Source organism: Lepus europaeus, chromosome 5 (assembly GCF_033115175.1).
Source record: "Lepus europaeus isolate LE1 chromosome 5, mLepTim1.pri, whole genome shotgun sequence".
In the NCBI taxonomy this organism is placed as follows: domain Eukaryota; kingdom Metazoa; phylum Chordata; class Mammalia; order Lagomorpha; family Leporidae; genus Lepus; species Lepus europaeus.
Window position 1 is genome coordinate 25,571,933 of NC_084831.1, and position 17,915 is coordinate 25,589,847.

A 17,915-nucleotide genomic window follows, 5' to 3' on the forward strand; every position below is an offset into this window, starting at 1 on the left:
ACACTGTGAAGGCATGTGAAAAGAGTGGGGGAGCCAGGTTCATTGTCTTGTTTCTGAACTAAGAGAATGGGATTGAGTAGGGAAAAGGATTATATTTTGCTTAAGTTGTCCAGTCTCTGACTTAGTGTGATCCCCTGTATGAGAAGTTATTCCAGCTTCTAGGGGTTTAGCCCGTCAATTACAGAGCTTTTCAGTTTGATATGACACAGGATTTGCACTGAATGTACTAGAAGAAGGAAGTGTTCGTTATTGAATAGTAAGACTGGGTAGACTGGCTGGCCAGTGCCTTGGGCTGGGCTTCCTGGCTGTCTGGGTGGACTTACCACGTCCCAGGCTGTGTCCCTCAGCTTTTGAGGTGAGCAGTGATTGTATATATCAGAACTTGATCAATTTCATGTTAGTGACATTTATAAGATGTGCGATACAAGATAAAAGTCCATGTTAAATACATTTACCATATACAGGATCCGGATGGATGAGTAAATGCTAACGAGTGAGTGAACAAACGCTGCCTTTCTGTCCGCTCTTTCAGGCTTTGAGATGAGGTGTGAGGACGGAGATCAGCCTTCAGAGCAGGACGCTGTTGAGGAGCTGCCTGGGCACTTATCAGAATGGACTCCAGACGCGATTTGCCAAGCTGGTGACTGGGGGGAAGACAGTGACAATGAAAACAATGGCGAAGGGGCGTGGGAAGACCCCCCAGAGGAACAGTGGGAGGAGTGTTCTTCTGAAGAGGACTTAGAAAAACTCATCGACCATCAAGGCCTGTACCTTGCAGAGAAACCCTACAAGTGCGACTCCTGCATGCAGAGCTTCAGCCAGAGCTCCCACTTCCTGGCTCACCAGCAGATGCACACAGAGGAGAAGGCCTACTCATGCGGGGAGTGTGGGAAGGGCTTTCGTCACGGCTCCCACTGCAGTACCCATCAGAGACTCCGCGCTGGAGAGGAGCCCTACAGATGCCTTGAATGTGAGAAAAGCTTTAGCGATCACCCTAGTCTCATTGCCCATCAGAAAACGCACATAGGAGAAAAGCCCTATAAATGTGGGGAATGCTGGGAAAGCTTTAACAAGAGCTCAAACCTTCTGAAACATCAGAGGATCCACGGGGGAGGGAACCTGGACCCACGTGGTGAGCCTGGGGAGAACTTGGGCGGAAACCCATCTTGTAGCCCCCGCCGAAGGAGAGCCGCGGCGGAGGCGGCTCCCGAAGAGCCTCCGCGTGTCAGGAAGAACCTTCGTGCTTCCGGGCTACACGGCGCCAACTCAGGGGAGAAACTCTATCAGTGTCCGGAATGCGGAAGAAGCTTCTCCAAGAGTTCTGCCCTCATCAGTCACCAAAGAATCCACACAGGTGAGAAGCCCTACGAATGTGGCGAGTGTGGGAAAAGCTTCAGTAAGAGCTCCACTCTCGCCAACCACCAGCGGACCCACACTGGGGAGAAGCCGTACAAGTGTGCGGACTGCGGCAAGTGCTTCAGCGAGCGCTCCAAGCTCATCACACACCAGAGAGTGCACACGGGAGAGAAGCCCTACAAGTGCCTCGAGTGTGGGAAGTTCTTCCGCGACCGTTCTAACCTCATTACCCACCAGCGGATTCACACGGGAGAGAAGCCCTATCAGTGTCGTGAGTGTGGGAAATGCTTCAACCAGAGCTCTAGCCTGATCATCCACCAGAGAATCCACACTGGGGAGAAGCCCTACAAGTGTACGGAGTGCGGCAAAGACTTCAACAACAGCTCTCACTTCAGCGCACACCGCAGAACCCACACAGGGAGGAAGGAGTCCTAGGAGGCCCTCCCCCAGCTCCGAAGGCCGTCAGTGTCTGTTTACGTCTCCCAAGAGCATAAGACACATGCTAGAAAGAACGCTTCCTGTTTGTAAGCTTGGTGTATGCCCAGGGAGGTTCTCTTGGTGTAATCCAGGTAATTTGGAAGTGAATTCAAACACTAAGGATCCATATTTGAAGGCACTTTCCTCAAGTGTCGTTTGTTTTCCTCCTGTAAAAAGCACCACACCACACAATCCTCAGGCTGTCCTTGTATTTGCTGTGAGAGCTTTAGCAGTATTTGAGCCTAACTGCTTAAGTAGAGGATCAGGGTTAAACAGTGACCCCAGCACTGAGTTAGGCAGGGATCACCAACTCTTGCTTTGCTGTGAGTGTCCCTGTGCGTACACCCCTCATCTGCAGTGGCTTTCATACTGGTGGTTTGCATTTGGGGCATGTCCTCCCAGAGAACTTTGAGACCTGCTGGGGAGAAAGGGGCACAGTCTCACCTCGATGGCTAAGAACAGTCCACCGTGAGCTCGGCAAAGTGTAGGAACAATCGTGACCCTGTTACAAAACCATTAAGAACAGTGAAAACAGCCAGTGTTTATTAAGCATCTGCTCTTTGGCAGGTTCTGTGCTAAGCACTTTATATACATCATCTCATTTAGTCCCCACAGCAGCCCCAGGCTAGCTCCTGATGTTCTCTCCATTCCCCAAGGGAGAAAACTGAGGCCAGGGGGAGCTGAGGAACTTGTGAAGGTCACTCATCTGAGTGGGGGCGCAGCGGGAGTCCGGCAGGCCTATCTCCAGAGTGACGAGCTGTTTGTGTAGGGCGGGGGACTCGGGTGCCAGGGGCTCCAACGCTTGGTGGATCACACCTGTTACTCACTGGATTCTCCTTTGAACAAATGTGGAGATCCTCTAACGATGAAAGACGTGGGCTCTTCAGCACTAGGGAGGTGTGATGAGCAAAGCTGAGCTCTTACCAAAGCACTTGCGAGTTTCCATCTTTACGGTGCCATGGGCGAGAGATACAGGTGGCCGAGGTTGGGAACACCACGTAGCCCAAGTGATGGTTCTTGCAGTGGGATTCTACGTTGGCTGAGCCAATGGGGCTTAAGAGTTTCCCCTTTCTCAGGGATCAGTCATGCTTCTTGTGAGACCAAGGTTAAACTTCCAGAGTCCTGGGGCCTTTCACCACTCCTCACAGCCTGTGCTTTTGCTTCTCTATGGTGTGATGGGAGCTCTATTCCTGACCTCCATGCCAAGACTGGGGTAGAAGGAGTTGGTGAGTATTGCTCTCTACTGGCAGAGGACTTTGAACACTGTTCCACGTTCCAGGTTCTGGTACCATTTTATCCTGAGTCTGCTTGCCCCAGGTCTGCCCAGTGCTTTCTGCATATTGATCATTCAGACCTACCTCCCACGTGGACAGGCTAAGTCAGAAAGGCTTTGGGCTCCAGAGGTTCTCCTTGCAAGGAGTTCCATTGGGTTGTAAAGGAAAATCGCTCTCCTGACATCCCCCTGTGACCTTGAGGTGCTCTTCACACCCGGGTTATTTTATGGTCTTGGGAAGTCCCTATTGAAAATGGATGACTGGAAGGTTGGGGCTTTGTGTTCACATATGAGGAAGTCAGAGGAGAGGCAGGGCACTCCACAGAACGAGGTCACTCCGTAACCCCTTCCTATGCTTCAGGACCTGCCTTCCCGAGGTCCAGCCCATCTGGGACCACCATCTGTCAGCCGCTTCCCAACACACCCTTCCTGGTTCATGTTATCTCACGGGCAGGGGCCATGGGATAAGTAGCTACAAGGAGGTGGTAGTGAGAGAGGAAGGGTCAGGAACTGCAAGAGTAGGTGAGATCAGAGAGGAAGGGTCCCTGCAGTGGGCAGGTGCTGTGGTGTGAAAACATGTGTTCAGGGTGGGGCTCGGGGCCATGAGATGAGCACTATTGATGTGTAAAATGGGGGTGGGGTGTAGTGGGAGCTGCCATTGGAGGAATTCTTGGGACAGGGTCTTGTAGGACCTTGTGTATGAGTGGAGCTTGGACTCCAGGCTCAGGCTGACATGTTCTGGTATGCATTGTCAAAAGCCATCAGCCGGCAGGCGCCGCGGCTCACTTGGCTAATCCTCTGCCTGCGGCGCCAGCACCCCAGGTTCTAGTCCCAGTTGAGGCGCCGGATTCTGTCCCAGTTGCTCCTCTTCCAGGCCAGCTCTCTGCTGTGGCCCGGGAAGGCAGTGGAGGATGGCCCAAGTACTTGGGCCCTGCACCCGCATGGGAGACCAGGAGAAGGCACCTGGCTCCTGACTTCAGATCGGCGCAGCGCACCGGCCGTAGCAGCCATTTTGGGAAGTGAACCAATGGAAGGGAGACTTTTCTCTCTCTCTCTCTCTCTCTCAGTGTCTAACTCTGCCTGTCCAAAAAAAAAAAAAAAAAAAAAAAAAAAAAAGCCGTCAGCCTAATGGAACTTACTGTTAGGGTGGCCTGTTGGGATACTTAGGAATATTCCAGTTAGGAGTGAGGATCTGGCCTGGAGTAGCAACAGTGAAGCCAGATGCCTTGGGTGACTGGAGAACCTGTGTCACTCAGAACTGTGTGTGTGAGCTGCAGATAGGGCAGGTGGGCAGGAGGCTGCACATCTAGTTTGGGCCATTTGGAATGTCGGGTGACCAGAGGACAATTGGTGATGCTGTGCATATGGCTGTCTGGGCCTAAAGTAAGGGGGGAGGATAGGACTAGAGAATTTCCTGTGATACATGGTAGTTAAACCCAGGAAAGGGGGATTATGTTCAACATCAAAGAAGTCTTGGGCCTGAGACAGAACTTGATGGGGAGGAAGGTACCCCTCAAAATATACTCCCCACACCTACCACATCCTCCCAACTCATGCCATTCTGTGGACACTGCCCCGCTTTCTGCTGACTCCTGAATTCTCCATGAGTTTTCTGGAATGTTCACTGTAGAAGCCAAGCTGAGCTGTGGGTGGAAGTGAGATGGTAGCCCTCTCCCCCTTGAGTGTCACCCTTCCCCCTGCTCTTGGTGCCAGTCTCATGCTTTCAGTGAACAGTTTTGGTGTTTGTATTGTCTACTGCTCCTTTCTCCTAACTCTTAGCCATAGGGTCAGCAGTGAAGGCAAGGGCAGCGTGGGCCAGGAGGGAAAGCTGAGGCCAGTGGTCCCTCCCTGGCCACCTGACTCTTCCTTTGCAAGGACTCCGTCAGGGAGTGTCAGTGTTCGGGGCCTGAGCCTTCACCTTGCCAGGTCACCCAGGCCTCCTCCAGCAGATCTGTGCTGCTCCAGCCGGACATCTCATGCCACACACCCTGGGCATTGCTGATGCGAGTCTGTTTGTGGGAAGTAGATTCACACTGCAGAAGCAGAGCCCAGTTCCTCAACTCACACAGCCACAAGGTCAGACTCTGGTTCCAGAAGCCAAGGCTGTGCATGCTGTCCTGGGAGGGTGTTCTGTGTGAGCTGCCACAGGCAGGACCGCCTCCCCAGGTGGCTGCAGCCCCTTCCCTGATTCTTGTCCACGCCAAAAAGGGCTTTGGCTCCTCTGAAGTGACCCAAAGGGTCCTCCAGGCCTCTTTGACTCCACAGACCCCTCCAGAGGCAGTGGACCCAAAGGTAGGGGCAGAGAAAGCGGCGCAGGGCAGCACTGGATACCTAGATTGTTCTTAGGCCTTGGCGTCATCACTGAACTCATGCTTTTGACCCCCTCTGCCTTGCCCCTCCCATGGCCCCTCCCATAGCCCTTCCAAGGCAGTGTGAAGTAACCGAGGTCCCCCTTGCTGAAAAGTAGGACCCCTGGGTAGCCCCTTTTCCTACCTCTTCTTGTTCTGAGGCCTTTGGGCCACAGAGGAGAGTGGAGGAGGAGAAACAGCTTTGGGCCCGGGCAGCGGAGAGTGTTGAGATAGTGAGCGCAGTGATGTCTGGAGTGGAAGGGAGTGTGGTGGGTGGGCTCCCTCTACCCAGGCTGTCTGAGACTCTGTGCACCAGAGTCGGAGCTCCCATCATATTTGCATTTTTTAAAAGCCATTATGTCGATGCTGATGCCTTCAGATTTGTCTCCTGCTCTAGCCTCTTCTCGTGGGAGCCCAGCTGCCAGCGGGCCAGCCCTGCCTGGTGACTCCCAGGCCCCAGAAACCCCAAGTCCACCTGCAGCTGTTGTCGATCTGTCCGCCCCACCAGCTCGGCACACAGTGCCTCCCAGACAAGCCGCCTTCACATGCCCGGGAACTTAGAACTTCAGCCCCATCCTGGGCCCGTCTGCAGCTCCGTCTCCCTCCCAAGGGCATTGCAGTTGGGCTTCTCGCCTGGGAGGTCTCTGGATGGAGTCCCTGCTAAAGCAGCAGCTTCTCTTGCCTGCATCTTGCTTGCTTCCGCCCTTTGGACATCCCTCAGCCCCTTCCATGTTAGCAGCAGACGCCAGTCTTAAGCCCCTGCCACAGTCTGCTGTCTACAGGAGGGGAGGGCTGGGCCTGGGCTGGGTGCTTGACTTGGTCCTCCTTTCTTTCGCACAGCTCTGGGCTCTTCCTCTTCATCTCTTCACCTCCCGGCTTCGACATTATCACTCGCACATCCGCACTGTCATTCTTTGCCTCTCTGGATTGCAACAAACCTGGAGTCGCCTCCAGTGCACATTTGAGCCAGGGCAAAGGCCGGTCCTTTCCTTCATTGTTATTCCCCAGCCTCTGTCCCGCCTTTCCCTCTGTTGTGTCTTTTATCTGGTCCCTGTTGGCAACCCCAGCAGCCCCCTCCCATGCTGCTTGGAGGAAGAGGCAGGGAGCCCAAGAAGTGCTGGCTCTTCTCAGTGTGTGGTCAGTTCACCCACTTCTGAAAGCTGGGAGCCCCTTTAAGAACCACTTGGTTAAGTCAAGGGCGGTAAATGGCAGATTCCAAGTAAATGATTTTGCCTAAACACACTGGACACGCAGATGGGGTGTCACATAGACATTGCTTTTCCAGTCAGGGCACGGTTAGTGATGGTCTTGTGTGTAGATGATGCTTCTGAGCCTGTCTGCTCTTACCCGATCCTTACTCCTAAAGAGGTATTTATTTCTGTGCCATCTGGAGGGTGAGGGCCAGAAGGGAGACTAGGAAAACAATGGGGCCGGCGCCATGGCTCAACAGGCTGATCCTCCACCTGCGGCGCGGCACCCCAGGTTCTAGTCCTGGTTGGGGCGCCGGATTCTGTCCTGGTTGCCCCTCTTGCAGGCCAGCTCTCTGCTGTGGCCGGGAGTGCAGTGGAGGATGGCCCAAGTGCTTGGGCCCTGCACCCACATGGGAGACCAGGAGAAGCACCTGGCTCCTGGCTTCAGATCAGCTTGGTGCGCCGGTCGCAGCGGCCATTGGGGGGTGAACCAACGGAAAAGGAAGACCTTTCTCTCTCTCTCTCTCACTGTCCACTCTGCCTGTCAAAAACAAAACAAAAAAAGAAAAAAGAAAAATAAGAATTGGGTCTAAGGCTGGTCTTGGAGCAGCATTACAGATGCACCTGAGCCCAAGCAGGAGAGGAGCCACTGGTTGGGGCTGCCAGAGCTATTGTCACTAAAGTCTTTTTTCAATTTTTTTATTTTTATTTTTTAAAGATTTTATTTGAGTTACAGTGAGAGGGAGAGACAGAAAGTTCTTCCATCCGTTGGTTCACTGCTCAATGGCCGCAATGGCTGGAGCTGAGCTGATCCAAAGCCAGGAGCCTCCTCTGGGCCTCCCCTGCATGTGCAGGGGCCCAAGGAGTTGGGCCATCTTCCACTGTTGGCCCTGGCCGTTAGCAGAGAGCTGGATCAGAAGAGGAGCAGCTGGGACTAGAACCGACACCTATATGGGATGCTGGTGCTGCAGGCAGAGGATTAACCTACTGTGCCACAGCCCCAGCCCTGTCACTAAAATCATGAGAGTCACTGGGTCAGGAAGCCCTAGTTTGGTGGCAGGCGACAAAAGTGACACAGAGGAAGAAAGTCTTCCTCCTTTCACACAGACCACGCCTTGGCTTCAGTGCTTTGGGATTTACAGGCAGTGGAGACCTCAAGGGGAGGCTAGAGGGTATGCCCTGAAGGTGGTGGAGAGAGGCTTCTTAGAAAGCTCCACTCTTGGGGCCGGCATTGTGCCACCTGCAACACTAGCATCCCATGTGAGTGCCCATTGGAGTCCCTGCTGCTCTGCCTCTGATCCAGCTCCCTGCTAATGCACCCGGGACAGCAGCAGAAGATGGCTCGAGTACTTGGGCCCCTGTACTATGTGGGAGACCCAGATGGAATTCCTGGCTCCTGGCTTTGGCCTGTCCTAGCCCAAGCCATTGCAGCCATTTGGGAAGTGAACCACTGAACGGAAGATTCACTTTCTCCCCCTCCTCCCCCGTCTTTGAAATAAATCTTAAAAAACAAACAAACAAAACCCCACACCTTGCTCTGCAGACATCACCCAGGTCCCAGGGCACCTGAGAAACAGGAGGCTTGTGCATCACACCCACATCTGAGGCCAACCCTGCTCCTGAAGTTTCCCAGATGTCCTTGTAGATGGAGGAGGAGAGGCATCAAGAAAGGGCTGCTGTTGCATCCTGGGGAAACAGCACAGAGACCTTATAGCAGCTGGATATTTGTGGTTGATTTTGATTGCCTCAGACTAACTGAAGTAAAAGGGTTTAAATTTTGGCCACCAGGACGCTAGGGACTGAAGATCTAATTCTAAGAGCATGTCCTTTTAGTTTACAATTTGAGCCCCTGGCTTCATTTTGTCCTTTCTTCTTTCTCTTCTTCCTCCCCATCCTCCTTCTCCTCGTCCTTCCTCCTCCACCACCTTCTCCACTTCCTCCTCCTCCTCCTTCTAAGATTAAAGGATTTGTTTGAGAGAGTAATAGGGGGAGAGAGAGAGAGATCTTCCATCTGCTGGGCTCACTCCCCAGTTGGCCACATCAGCTTAGGTCTGGCCAGGCTAAAAGCAGGAGCCTAGAACTCCAGTGTGGTTTCCCATATGGGTGACAGTGGCCCCAGTACTTCTGCCTTCCCAGGCACACTAGCAGGAAGTTGGGTTGGAAGTGGAGCAGTTGGGGCTCGAGCTGGTGCTCATATGGGATGCCAGCGCTGGACGTGTCAGGTTGACTTGCAGTGCACAGTGCTGGCCCTTCTTGTCTGTCTGTTTCCTGTGATACTCTGAGCATCTCTTAAAGCTAGTTGGATCCTATTTTGGGATGGAGTGGACTGATAAGTTAGTAAGTTATATTAAACTACTGCCAGACAATAAAAAAAGGAACTTGTTTTGGATTCTTCTGGCATCACCCAAAGAATGGAGACAGGAGGAAGGGCAATGAATGGTGGAGGCACAGTGAGGCTGCTGTAGTAGCTCACAGTTGAAGTTTGCTCATCCACATTCACTCTCTTCTCCTCATTGAGTGGGACAGTATAGGCAACTCTCCGCCTTTAGACCCTACTGTCCTTGAAATCCGAGCAGGAGTTGATTGAGTGCAATATTTCCGAATTTGACCTGCTTTGTCCAGAATCCTTGGGAAACCTATTTATTTCTGAAGTTCCAGAATACAGCACATACTGTGGCAGTGATTGGGATGCTGTCATACTTTGTATGTTGGGGACAGAGATGAGACCTGAGAGGGAATGAGGAGGAGGAAGCCCCGAGTCTTGTTCACATGTTTGCGTGGGACTTCTTTCCAGCAGTGGCTCCAGTACTGACCAGACCCACGGGACTTGCCTTCCTGGGAGATGGGACAGAGGCCACAGACGTCCTGTCCATGCTCTTGCTGTTAGCCATGGTTTGACCACAAGTAGAGCAGGCATAGAGGTCAGTTATGAATGATGGGGTCTACAAAGGCTGACCAGCCAATCCAGGCATGAAGAACTTTGTTGTCCAAGAGGGTTTAATCTGGATAGCTGAAAGCTGGCCAGGGCCAGTGGGACTGAAAATGGGATACTAGGAAAAAATCCTGTGCGAGAGAGATGCCTCATGGGCTGGGGCTCACCCCCTTGGCAGCCCCCTTGTCAATAATGAAGCAGGAATCTGACTTGCGGGGCCAACTTGTTTTTAGGTAGTAGGAACCATCAGGTGAGAGTGGGGTATCCTGGGGTTGAGGTCTAGGGAGGGGCGGGGCGGGGAGGGACCTGGTAGTTACCTGATAGGAGGGAGCTAGCTTGGGGGCAGAGGAAGGGTTGAGGGAAGAAAGGAGAGCAACTCAGAAAGCGAGGGGGTGGGTGAGGAGGGAAGAGGAACAGAAATGAGAAGGAGCAAAGGAGCAGGAGGAGAAGAGGTCACCAAGATAAGAAGGTGGGAAAAGCTAAGAGGTAGGAGAGGGACCAGCTGTCGTCCAATGAGTGAGGGAGACAGACAGCCAGGCGAGGTGGGAACGGGGCAGGCAGAACTGGAGAGGCAAAAGCAGGAACTGGAGCAGGTGGAGAGGCAGGTGACGCTGGGAGAACAGGAGGCAGCTGCTTTGGTTTCCAAGGGAGACGTGGAGGGCGGGCTGCACTGCTTGGCTCAACCGTCTGTATCCGCCCTCTGTTCCATTCTTCTGTGACCCGGACTCCATAGTAACCATGGGCCAGGATTCTCAGGCTGCAGTGTCCACAATGGGAGCCACCAGCTACGTGTGCTCACTGAGCCCTCCAGATGTGATGAGTCTGCATTGAGATGTGTCGTGCACGTCAAATAGACACCAGATTTTGTGGACTGGTATGAGAAAAGAAGGAAAAGATCTCCATATTTTTTATATAGGTTTCATCTTGGAATATCTTGAAATAATATTTTGGATATATTAGGCACAATAAAATATTTATTGAAGTGAATTTCACCTGCGGCTTTTTCCTTTTAGAATGCGGCTACTGGGAAAATGTAAATTATACACTCCACTTGCATTTGCAGCTCACGGTCTGTTTCTCTTCTTGGCACTGTTCTAGGACATTTGAAGTAGAAAGAGCCCTGAAAGCCTCATTTTGTAGATTAGGCAGTTAAATCCCAGGGGCCTGTTCAAGAGCACCCGGCACATGTAGCAACCCCTGGACCAGGACCTGGGGCTGTGGATGCCGTCAGTGCAGAGTTCCCTCCGTGAGCTCGAGCTGGCCGGACACAGCCTAAGCTGCGCACAGCTACAAGGGGCAGTCACCCTCCTGTAATCACGCGAGGAATACAAAGGTGGGCCTGCTGCCCCCATGAAGGACCCTTATGGGGGGAGGGACAAGAAACTAGGCCTGGGCAAATATCAGGGGCTTCTTAAGAGGTTAGATGTTCCCCAGAGTCCAGCGGGCAGGACATTTTCTGGGAAGGAAAAGTCAATCCCCTTCAGAGAACCTCTAGGCACGCCCAGAGCAGAACTGCCCCTCCCCTCCGGGAAACCTCTGGGCGTGCCCAGAGCAGAGCTGCCCCTCCCCTTTGGAGAGTCTCTAGGCGCGCACTTATGATGTCACTGCGACCGGCCAATCCTGTAACACCTCAGCACTCTCCCTCAGCATTCTCCGGTATGCTAATTGTCCCTCCGAACTAGCCAATCCCGTGCCACCTCTGCATTTTCCACCAGCACTCTCCACCAGCATTCTTCGCCAGCATTCTCCCATATGCTAATGGTCCCTCTGAACTGACCAATCCTATGCATGCGTATTAGGAATATGCTAATTCGTTGCCTATATAACCTGTGTGAAACTGCCACTCAGGGCTCCTCACTGCCTGAGGTGGGGGCCCGTTTGCGCAAACGTTCAATAAAAACCTCGTGCTTTTTGCATCAACTGGTCTGGAGTCTGGATCTTTGGGCGTCCTCCCGAGCAAGTGGGCATCTCTGCAACTGAGAGGTCCAACATTTTGGTGGCCCGTACGGGGATTTTAGGTCGCCCTCAGACCCATTCCCTGCGGACCAGTTGGAGGTATGATTAAGTGTTTTCTGTTTGTTGTTCTTCGTCTTGAGTGTTCTGACTGGCCAGTACCTGACTCTGTGAGACCAGTGGGGGAGGCAGGCATGCCCAGCAACCCCTGGTCCGTTCCCCGGAGGACGCTCCGGTTTGTGAGACCAGTAGGGGAAACCCTCGGTCCGTTCCCCCGGAAGACGCTCCCGGGGTGGTCTGGAGGTGGGTCGGAGACCAAGTCTCCCTCCTTCCCGGGGAGGGCTGGTCAGGCAGCCGCTCCCAAAAATAGCGCAATAGCGTTTGATTTGTCGTAGGTCTGTTGCTGTGCGGTTTTTGTTGGCTGTTCTTTTTGCTTGGTTTGACGTGCCTGGAATGGTCTGGAGGAAGGCCAGGGACCACGTCTCCCTCCTTCCCGGGAAAAGCCTAGCCAAGCGGCCGCTCCCATCTGAGGTAGCATTGTCAATTTGTCCTAGAGCTGGTGCCGCGCGGTTTGTCTTGTTTACTGTATGTGTCTGTGCATTGGCTGTTCTTTTTGTTTGGGCTGAAATCTTTGCACCCATGGGTCAACAAATAACCACCCCTTTAAGTCTCACTCTAGATCACTGGAAGGACATTCGAGAACACGCGCGCCATCTCTCAGTGGAGGTTAAAAGGAAACGATGGGCAAAATTCTGTTCCTCAGAGTGGCCGGCCTTCGAGGTCGGCTGGCCAAGGAACGGCACGTTTAACCTTGATTTTACAGATTAAGGCGCGAGTCTTTCAGCCAGGATCCAATGGACACCCTGATCAGGTGCCCTACATTACCACGTGGGAGGATCTTTCACGTAACCCCCCTCCCTGGATAAAACCCTTCTCCTTCCTGACGGAGCCCATACGGACCCCGTTACCCCTTCCTCAGCCATCCCTAACTCCTTTAATACCTTCCCCCTTGGGACCTTCCTCCCCGATACCCCCTCCTCCCGTCCCGGTTGTGCCAACCTCCTCCCTATACCCTCTGAAGGAGATTCGAGATCCAAAACCTGACAAGCCACCGGTTCTTCCGGCTGATCAGGACCTTCTGCTCTTTGACTCTCCCCCACCCTACCTTCCCGGCCGGCCTGCTCCCCCGCAGGAACCCCCACAACAACCAGAGCGGGATGTGCAACCTTCTGCACCATCCCCTGATTCCACGAGGGCAGGGGAAGAAGTCTCAGCGCCTTCCCCACCCTCCAGCCGCCTGCGCCTCCGTCGGGGGCAGGCAGGGGGCTCGGGAAGCGTCTGGACTTCACAGACCTTTCCTCTTCGTTCGGTGGCTGGCCAGATGCAGTACTGGCCATTTTCCGCTTCCGATCTTTACCCATAACCCCTCTTTCTCTCAGGACACCCAGGCTCTGACTGGGCTGATTGAGTCAATTTTATTGACTCATCAGCCCACCTGGGATGATTGTCAGCAGCTTCTGCAGACCCTCCACTACTGAGGAAAAGCAGCGTGTCTACCTTGAGGCACAGAAAAACGTCCCTGGAGCAGATGGCCGACCGACCCTACTGCCAAACGAAATCGAGGAGGCATTTCCCTTAACCCGTCCTGATTGGGACTACACCAGCGTTGCTGGTAGGGAGCGACTTCGTCTTTACCACCAGATTCTCCTTGTGGGTCTCAGAGGGGCTGGGAAGCGCCCCACCAATTTGGCCAAGGTACGTGCAGTAGTGCAAGGGGCTGAGGAAACGCCGGCAGGCTTCCTAGAAAGATTACTGGAAGCCTACCGTATGTACACCCCGTTTGACCCCCTGGCAGAGGACCGGCAGGGAGATGTAATCATGTCCTTTATAGGACAGTCAGCGTCGGACATCCGCAATAAATTGCAGCGGCTAGAGGGGCTTCAGGGGTATACTATACAAGATTTAATGAAGGAGGCAGAAAAGATTTACAACAAAAGGGAGACCCGAGAGGAGAAGGAGGAAAGGATCCGCAAGGAGCAGGAGGAAAGGGAAGACAAGAGAGACAAAAGACGTAATCGAGAGCTTAGTAGAATTTTGGCCACCGCAGTGCAGGATACAGAAAGGAGTAGGCCAGGACAGAATAGGGACTTGGGAGACAAGCGAAAGCCTCGGGTGGAAAGAGATCAATGTGCCTATTGTAAAGAAAGAGGACACTGGGTCAAAGACTGCCCGAAGAAACCACAGGGACCAAAGAAGAGACCAGTTCCAATCCTGTCCCTGGAAGAAGACGATTAGGTGAGTCAGGGCCAGGAGCCCCCCCCCCCCCGAGCCCAGGATAACCCTTGAAGTGGGGGGGCAGACCGGTAACCTTCCTGATTGACACGGGAGCCCAGCACTCGGTACTGACTTCAGAAAAAGGGCCTCTAAGCTCCAAGACTTCCTGGGTTCAGGGGGCAACTGGAGGGAAGTTATATCGCTGGACAACCAATCGAGAGGTCCAGTTGAGTACAGGACTTGTGACACACTCGTTCTTACTAGTGCCAGACTGCCCCTACCCCCTCCTGGACAGGGACCTACTCTCGAAGGTAGGAGCCCAAATTCACTTCCATGAGAAAGGAGCTACCATCACAGACTCAGGAGGGCGGCCCCTCCAGGTATTAACACTACACTTGGAGGACGAACACCGATTATTCGAGAGGCCCTTGTCCACCATGGCTCCCCTGGACCCCAAGTGGCTCGCAGATTTTCCTCAGGCCTGGGCAGAGACTGCGGGAATAGGGCTGGCCGTCAACCGGCCCCCCTTGATCATAGATCTGAAGCCCACGGCCATTCCCGTGTCTGTTCGTCAATATCCGATGGGCAAGGAAGCTAAGGAAGGTATCCGGCCACATATCCAGAGACTGTTACACCTAGGCATTCTAAAACCTTGTCGTTCATCTTGGAACACCCCCCTACTACCAGTAAAGAAGCCCGGTACGGGTGACTACCACCCGGTACAGGACTTGCGGGAGGTTAACAGGAGAACGGAGGATATGCATCCCACAGTGCCCAACCCCTACAATCTGCTAAGTACCTTGCCTCCGACCCACGTATGGTACACTGTGTTAGATATAAAAGATGCATTCTTTTGTTTAAGACTGAGCCCTCAGAGCCAATCCATCTTTGCTTTTGAGTGGAAAGACCCAGAGACCGGGTTTTCAGGACAACTCACCTGGACAAGGTTGCCCCAAGGATTTAAAACCTCGCCTACATTGTTTGACGAAGCTCTGCACCTAGATTTGGCCGACTTCCGAGTCAACCATCCGGACCTGGTCCTCCTGCAGTATGTGGATGACCTCCTCCTTGCTGCCGAAACAGAGCAGGACTGCCTAAAAGTTTTTGTAGACACCTTCTCCAGATGGACTGAGGCATTCCCCACAAAACGGGAAACCGCCCAGGTGGTCGTCAAGAAGATCATAGAGGAGATCTTCCCCCGGTTCGGCTTGCCTAAGGTAATCGGGTCCGACAACGGCCCAGCGTTTGTCTCCCAGGTAAGTCAGTTGGTGGCCAAAGCATTAGGCATAAATTGGAAATTGCACTGTGCCTATAGACCCCGAAGTTCAGGACAGGTAGAAAGAATGAACAGAACAATTAAAGAGACCTTGACCAAATTAGCATTGGAGACTGGCGTTAAAGACTGGGTCCAACTCCTCCCTATGGTGTTGTTCCGGGTCCGAAACACGCCCTCTCATTGCGGGCTGACGCCATACGAAATCCTTTATGGAGGGCCCCCACCAGTAGCAGGCTTGCTTGACCTTGCCAGTGACTCCGTTGCCGATGCCCCTAAATTACAGGCCCGGTTGAGAGCGCTCCAGATCATCCAGAACCAGGTCTGGAAACCTCTTGTAGCAGCCTACCAACCCAAGACGACAACCATCCCACATCCTTTCCAAATTGGTGATGCTGTGTATGTCCGAAGGCACCAATCTAAGACTCTAGAGCCCCGGTGGAAAGGCCCCTTCACTGTGCTGTTGACAACTCCCACCGCTCTCAAGGTCGACGGAATTGCTGCTTGGGTCCACGCCTCACACGTGAAGCGAGCACCACCCCCCCAGGGCCCCGAGGATCCGGATAGACCAGCCAAATGGAAGCTCCAGCGCACTCAGAACCCACTCAAGCTAAGACTTTCAAAAACTGTTTAATATTTGTGATGTTCCTGGCCTTTCCCCATTGTTTTTCCAATCCCCATGCTCCACAATTGTTAACGTGGGAAGTTAGTTTCCTCCACAGGAGGGGTGGCCTGGTCTGTTAGTGGGTTACATACCCCCGGGGCGTGGTGGCCCACCTTATACCCGGACGTATGTCAACTGGTTACTGGGTTAGATACCTGGGATGTACCTGACCAGGATAATTTGACAAAAATCCCTGGAAATAGTCTTAACTATTGGGGCGTGTATGGCTCCCATTTCGATGTCGGATGCCGGAACGCCGTAAGGAGATGTTTCCTCCGTCAGACGGAGTTTTATGTGTGCCCCAAGGATGACAGGAACAACCAACAAAAGTGGCAGTGTGGTGGACCCTAGTCCCTATATTGTAAAGCCTGGGGGTGTGAGACCACTGGATCCACCTGGTGGAAGCCATCCTCTAGTTGGGATTGGGTTACAGTACTCCGAAACTTTACCCCTGAAGGGAAAAACTGCCGCTACGCCCTGGGGTCCTGTGATGAAACCCATTACTGCATCCCGCTGAATATTTCCTTCACTACTAGAGGGAGGGATATTTCTGATGTTTCTACACTCTCCAGCTGGATAAAAGGAAGAACATGGGGATTAAGATATTATGTTGCAGGGTATGATTTTGGGTTTTGGTTCACCATAAGGTTAAAGATTCAGGCTCCCAGTCCCCAGTCAGTGGGACCCAACCCGGTCCAGCAAGAACAGAGTTCCCTCCCTCCAGTGAGGCAGGCTCTCCCCAGGCCACCCCTCCCGCCAGCCACCCTTTCGCCCAGCTTGGCAAGTTTAACTCCAAACGCTTCAAGCCCCCGTACAACCGGACAGCGGCTGTTTAACCTTTTGACAGGGGCCTTTCTGGCCCTCAACCAGACCAATCCAGAGCTGACCGAGTCCTGCTGGCTATGCCTAGCCCCAGGTCCACCCTATTACGAGGGCCTCGTGGTCCCCAGTACCTGGAATGGCACTACAGAGGCAAATAATTGCCTCTTGCCCCTTCGGCCGCGTCTCACTCTTACAGAGGTGTCGGGACAAGGTACTTGTGTAGGAAATCCTCCCTTGTCCCACCGACCCTTGTGCAATGTCACCCACAATGTTACTATACGAGACGGCCCATACCTGGTTCCGGAGGCAGGCACTTGGTGGGCGTGCAATAAAGGTCTCACCTCCTGCGTGTCTGCAGAAGTCCTAAATAATACCAATGACTTCTGCATTTTGGTAAGAGTAATGCCCAGAGTGTATTACCATCCAGCTGACACTCTGCTTGATTGGTATGATGGACGGTTCACTCGCTTCCGGCGAGAGCCCACCTCGATAACCCTGGCTGTCCTACTGGGATTGGGGGTAGCGGCTGGGGTAGGCACTGGTGCGACAGCTTTAGCACGGGGCTCCCAACTTTATTCTGAGCTCCGGGCTGCGGTAGATGAGGATATAAGAGCACTCCAGCAATCCATTACAAGGTTAGAGCAATCCCTAGATTCCCTTGCCGAAGTCGCACTACAAAACCGACAAGGTTTAGATCTACTTTTTCTTAAGGAGGGAGGATTGTGTGCTGCCTTGGGAGAGGAATGCTGCTTCTATGTAAACCAACCTGGGGTAATCAGGGACTCTATGTCAAAGCTCAGGGAGAGGCTTGACAAGAGACAAAGGGATAGAGAGGCCCATTACAGCTGGTATAAAGGATGGTTTACTAAATCCCCATGGTTAACTACCCTAGTATCGACCATAATGGGCCCCCTACTCATCCTATTCCTTCTTTTAACTTTTGGCCCATGCATTCTTAACAGGTTGCTCCAGTTTATCCGCGAGAGGCTTTTCTTGTCCAAACCCTGGTGCTGACCCAACAGTACCAGTGTCAAGCTTCACAGACCTCTGAGATCCAATAGATTTTAGGATTAAAATCTGTGCAAAAAGAAAAGGGGGGAATGAAGGACCCTTATGGGGGGAGGGACAAGAAACTAGGCCTGGGCAAATATCAGGGGCTTCTTAAGAGGTTAGATGTTCCCCAGAGTCCAGCGGGCAGGACATTCTCTGGGAAGGAAAAGTCAATCCCCTTCAGAGAACCTCTAGGCACGCCCAGAGCAGAACTGCCCCTCCCCTCCGGGAAACCTCTGGGCGCACCCAGAGCAGAGCTGCCCCTCCCCTTCGGAGAGTCTCTAGGCGCACACTTATGATGTC

At 53.1% G+C, this 17,915-nt stretch overlaps 1 protein-coding gene across 5 annotated transcripts in view; it reads left to right on the forward strand.

Moving 5' to 3' along the window:
* ZSCAN20 (zinc finger and SCAN domain containing 20) overlaps positions 1 to 7,221 on the forward strand; it is a 46,787-nt gene extending 39,566 nt beyond the window's left edge. For all 5 annotated transcript variants that reach the window (XM_062190917.1, XM_062190922.1, XM_062190918.1 and 2 more), the window contains exon 8: positions 533 to 7,221. In XM_062190917.1, the coding sequence (XP_062046901.1) occupies positions 533 to 1,791 (1,259 nt within the window). In that variant the 3' untranslated portion in view covers positions 1,792 to 7,221. The remainder of the gene's footprint in view (positions 1 to 532) is intronic.
* The last annotated feature ends 10,694 nt before the right edge of the window (positions 7,222 to 17,915 follow it).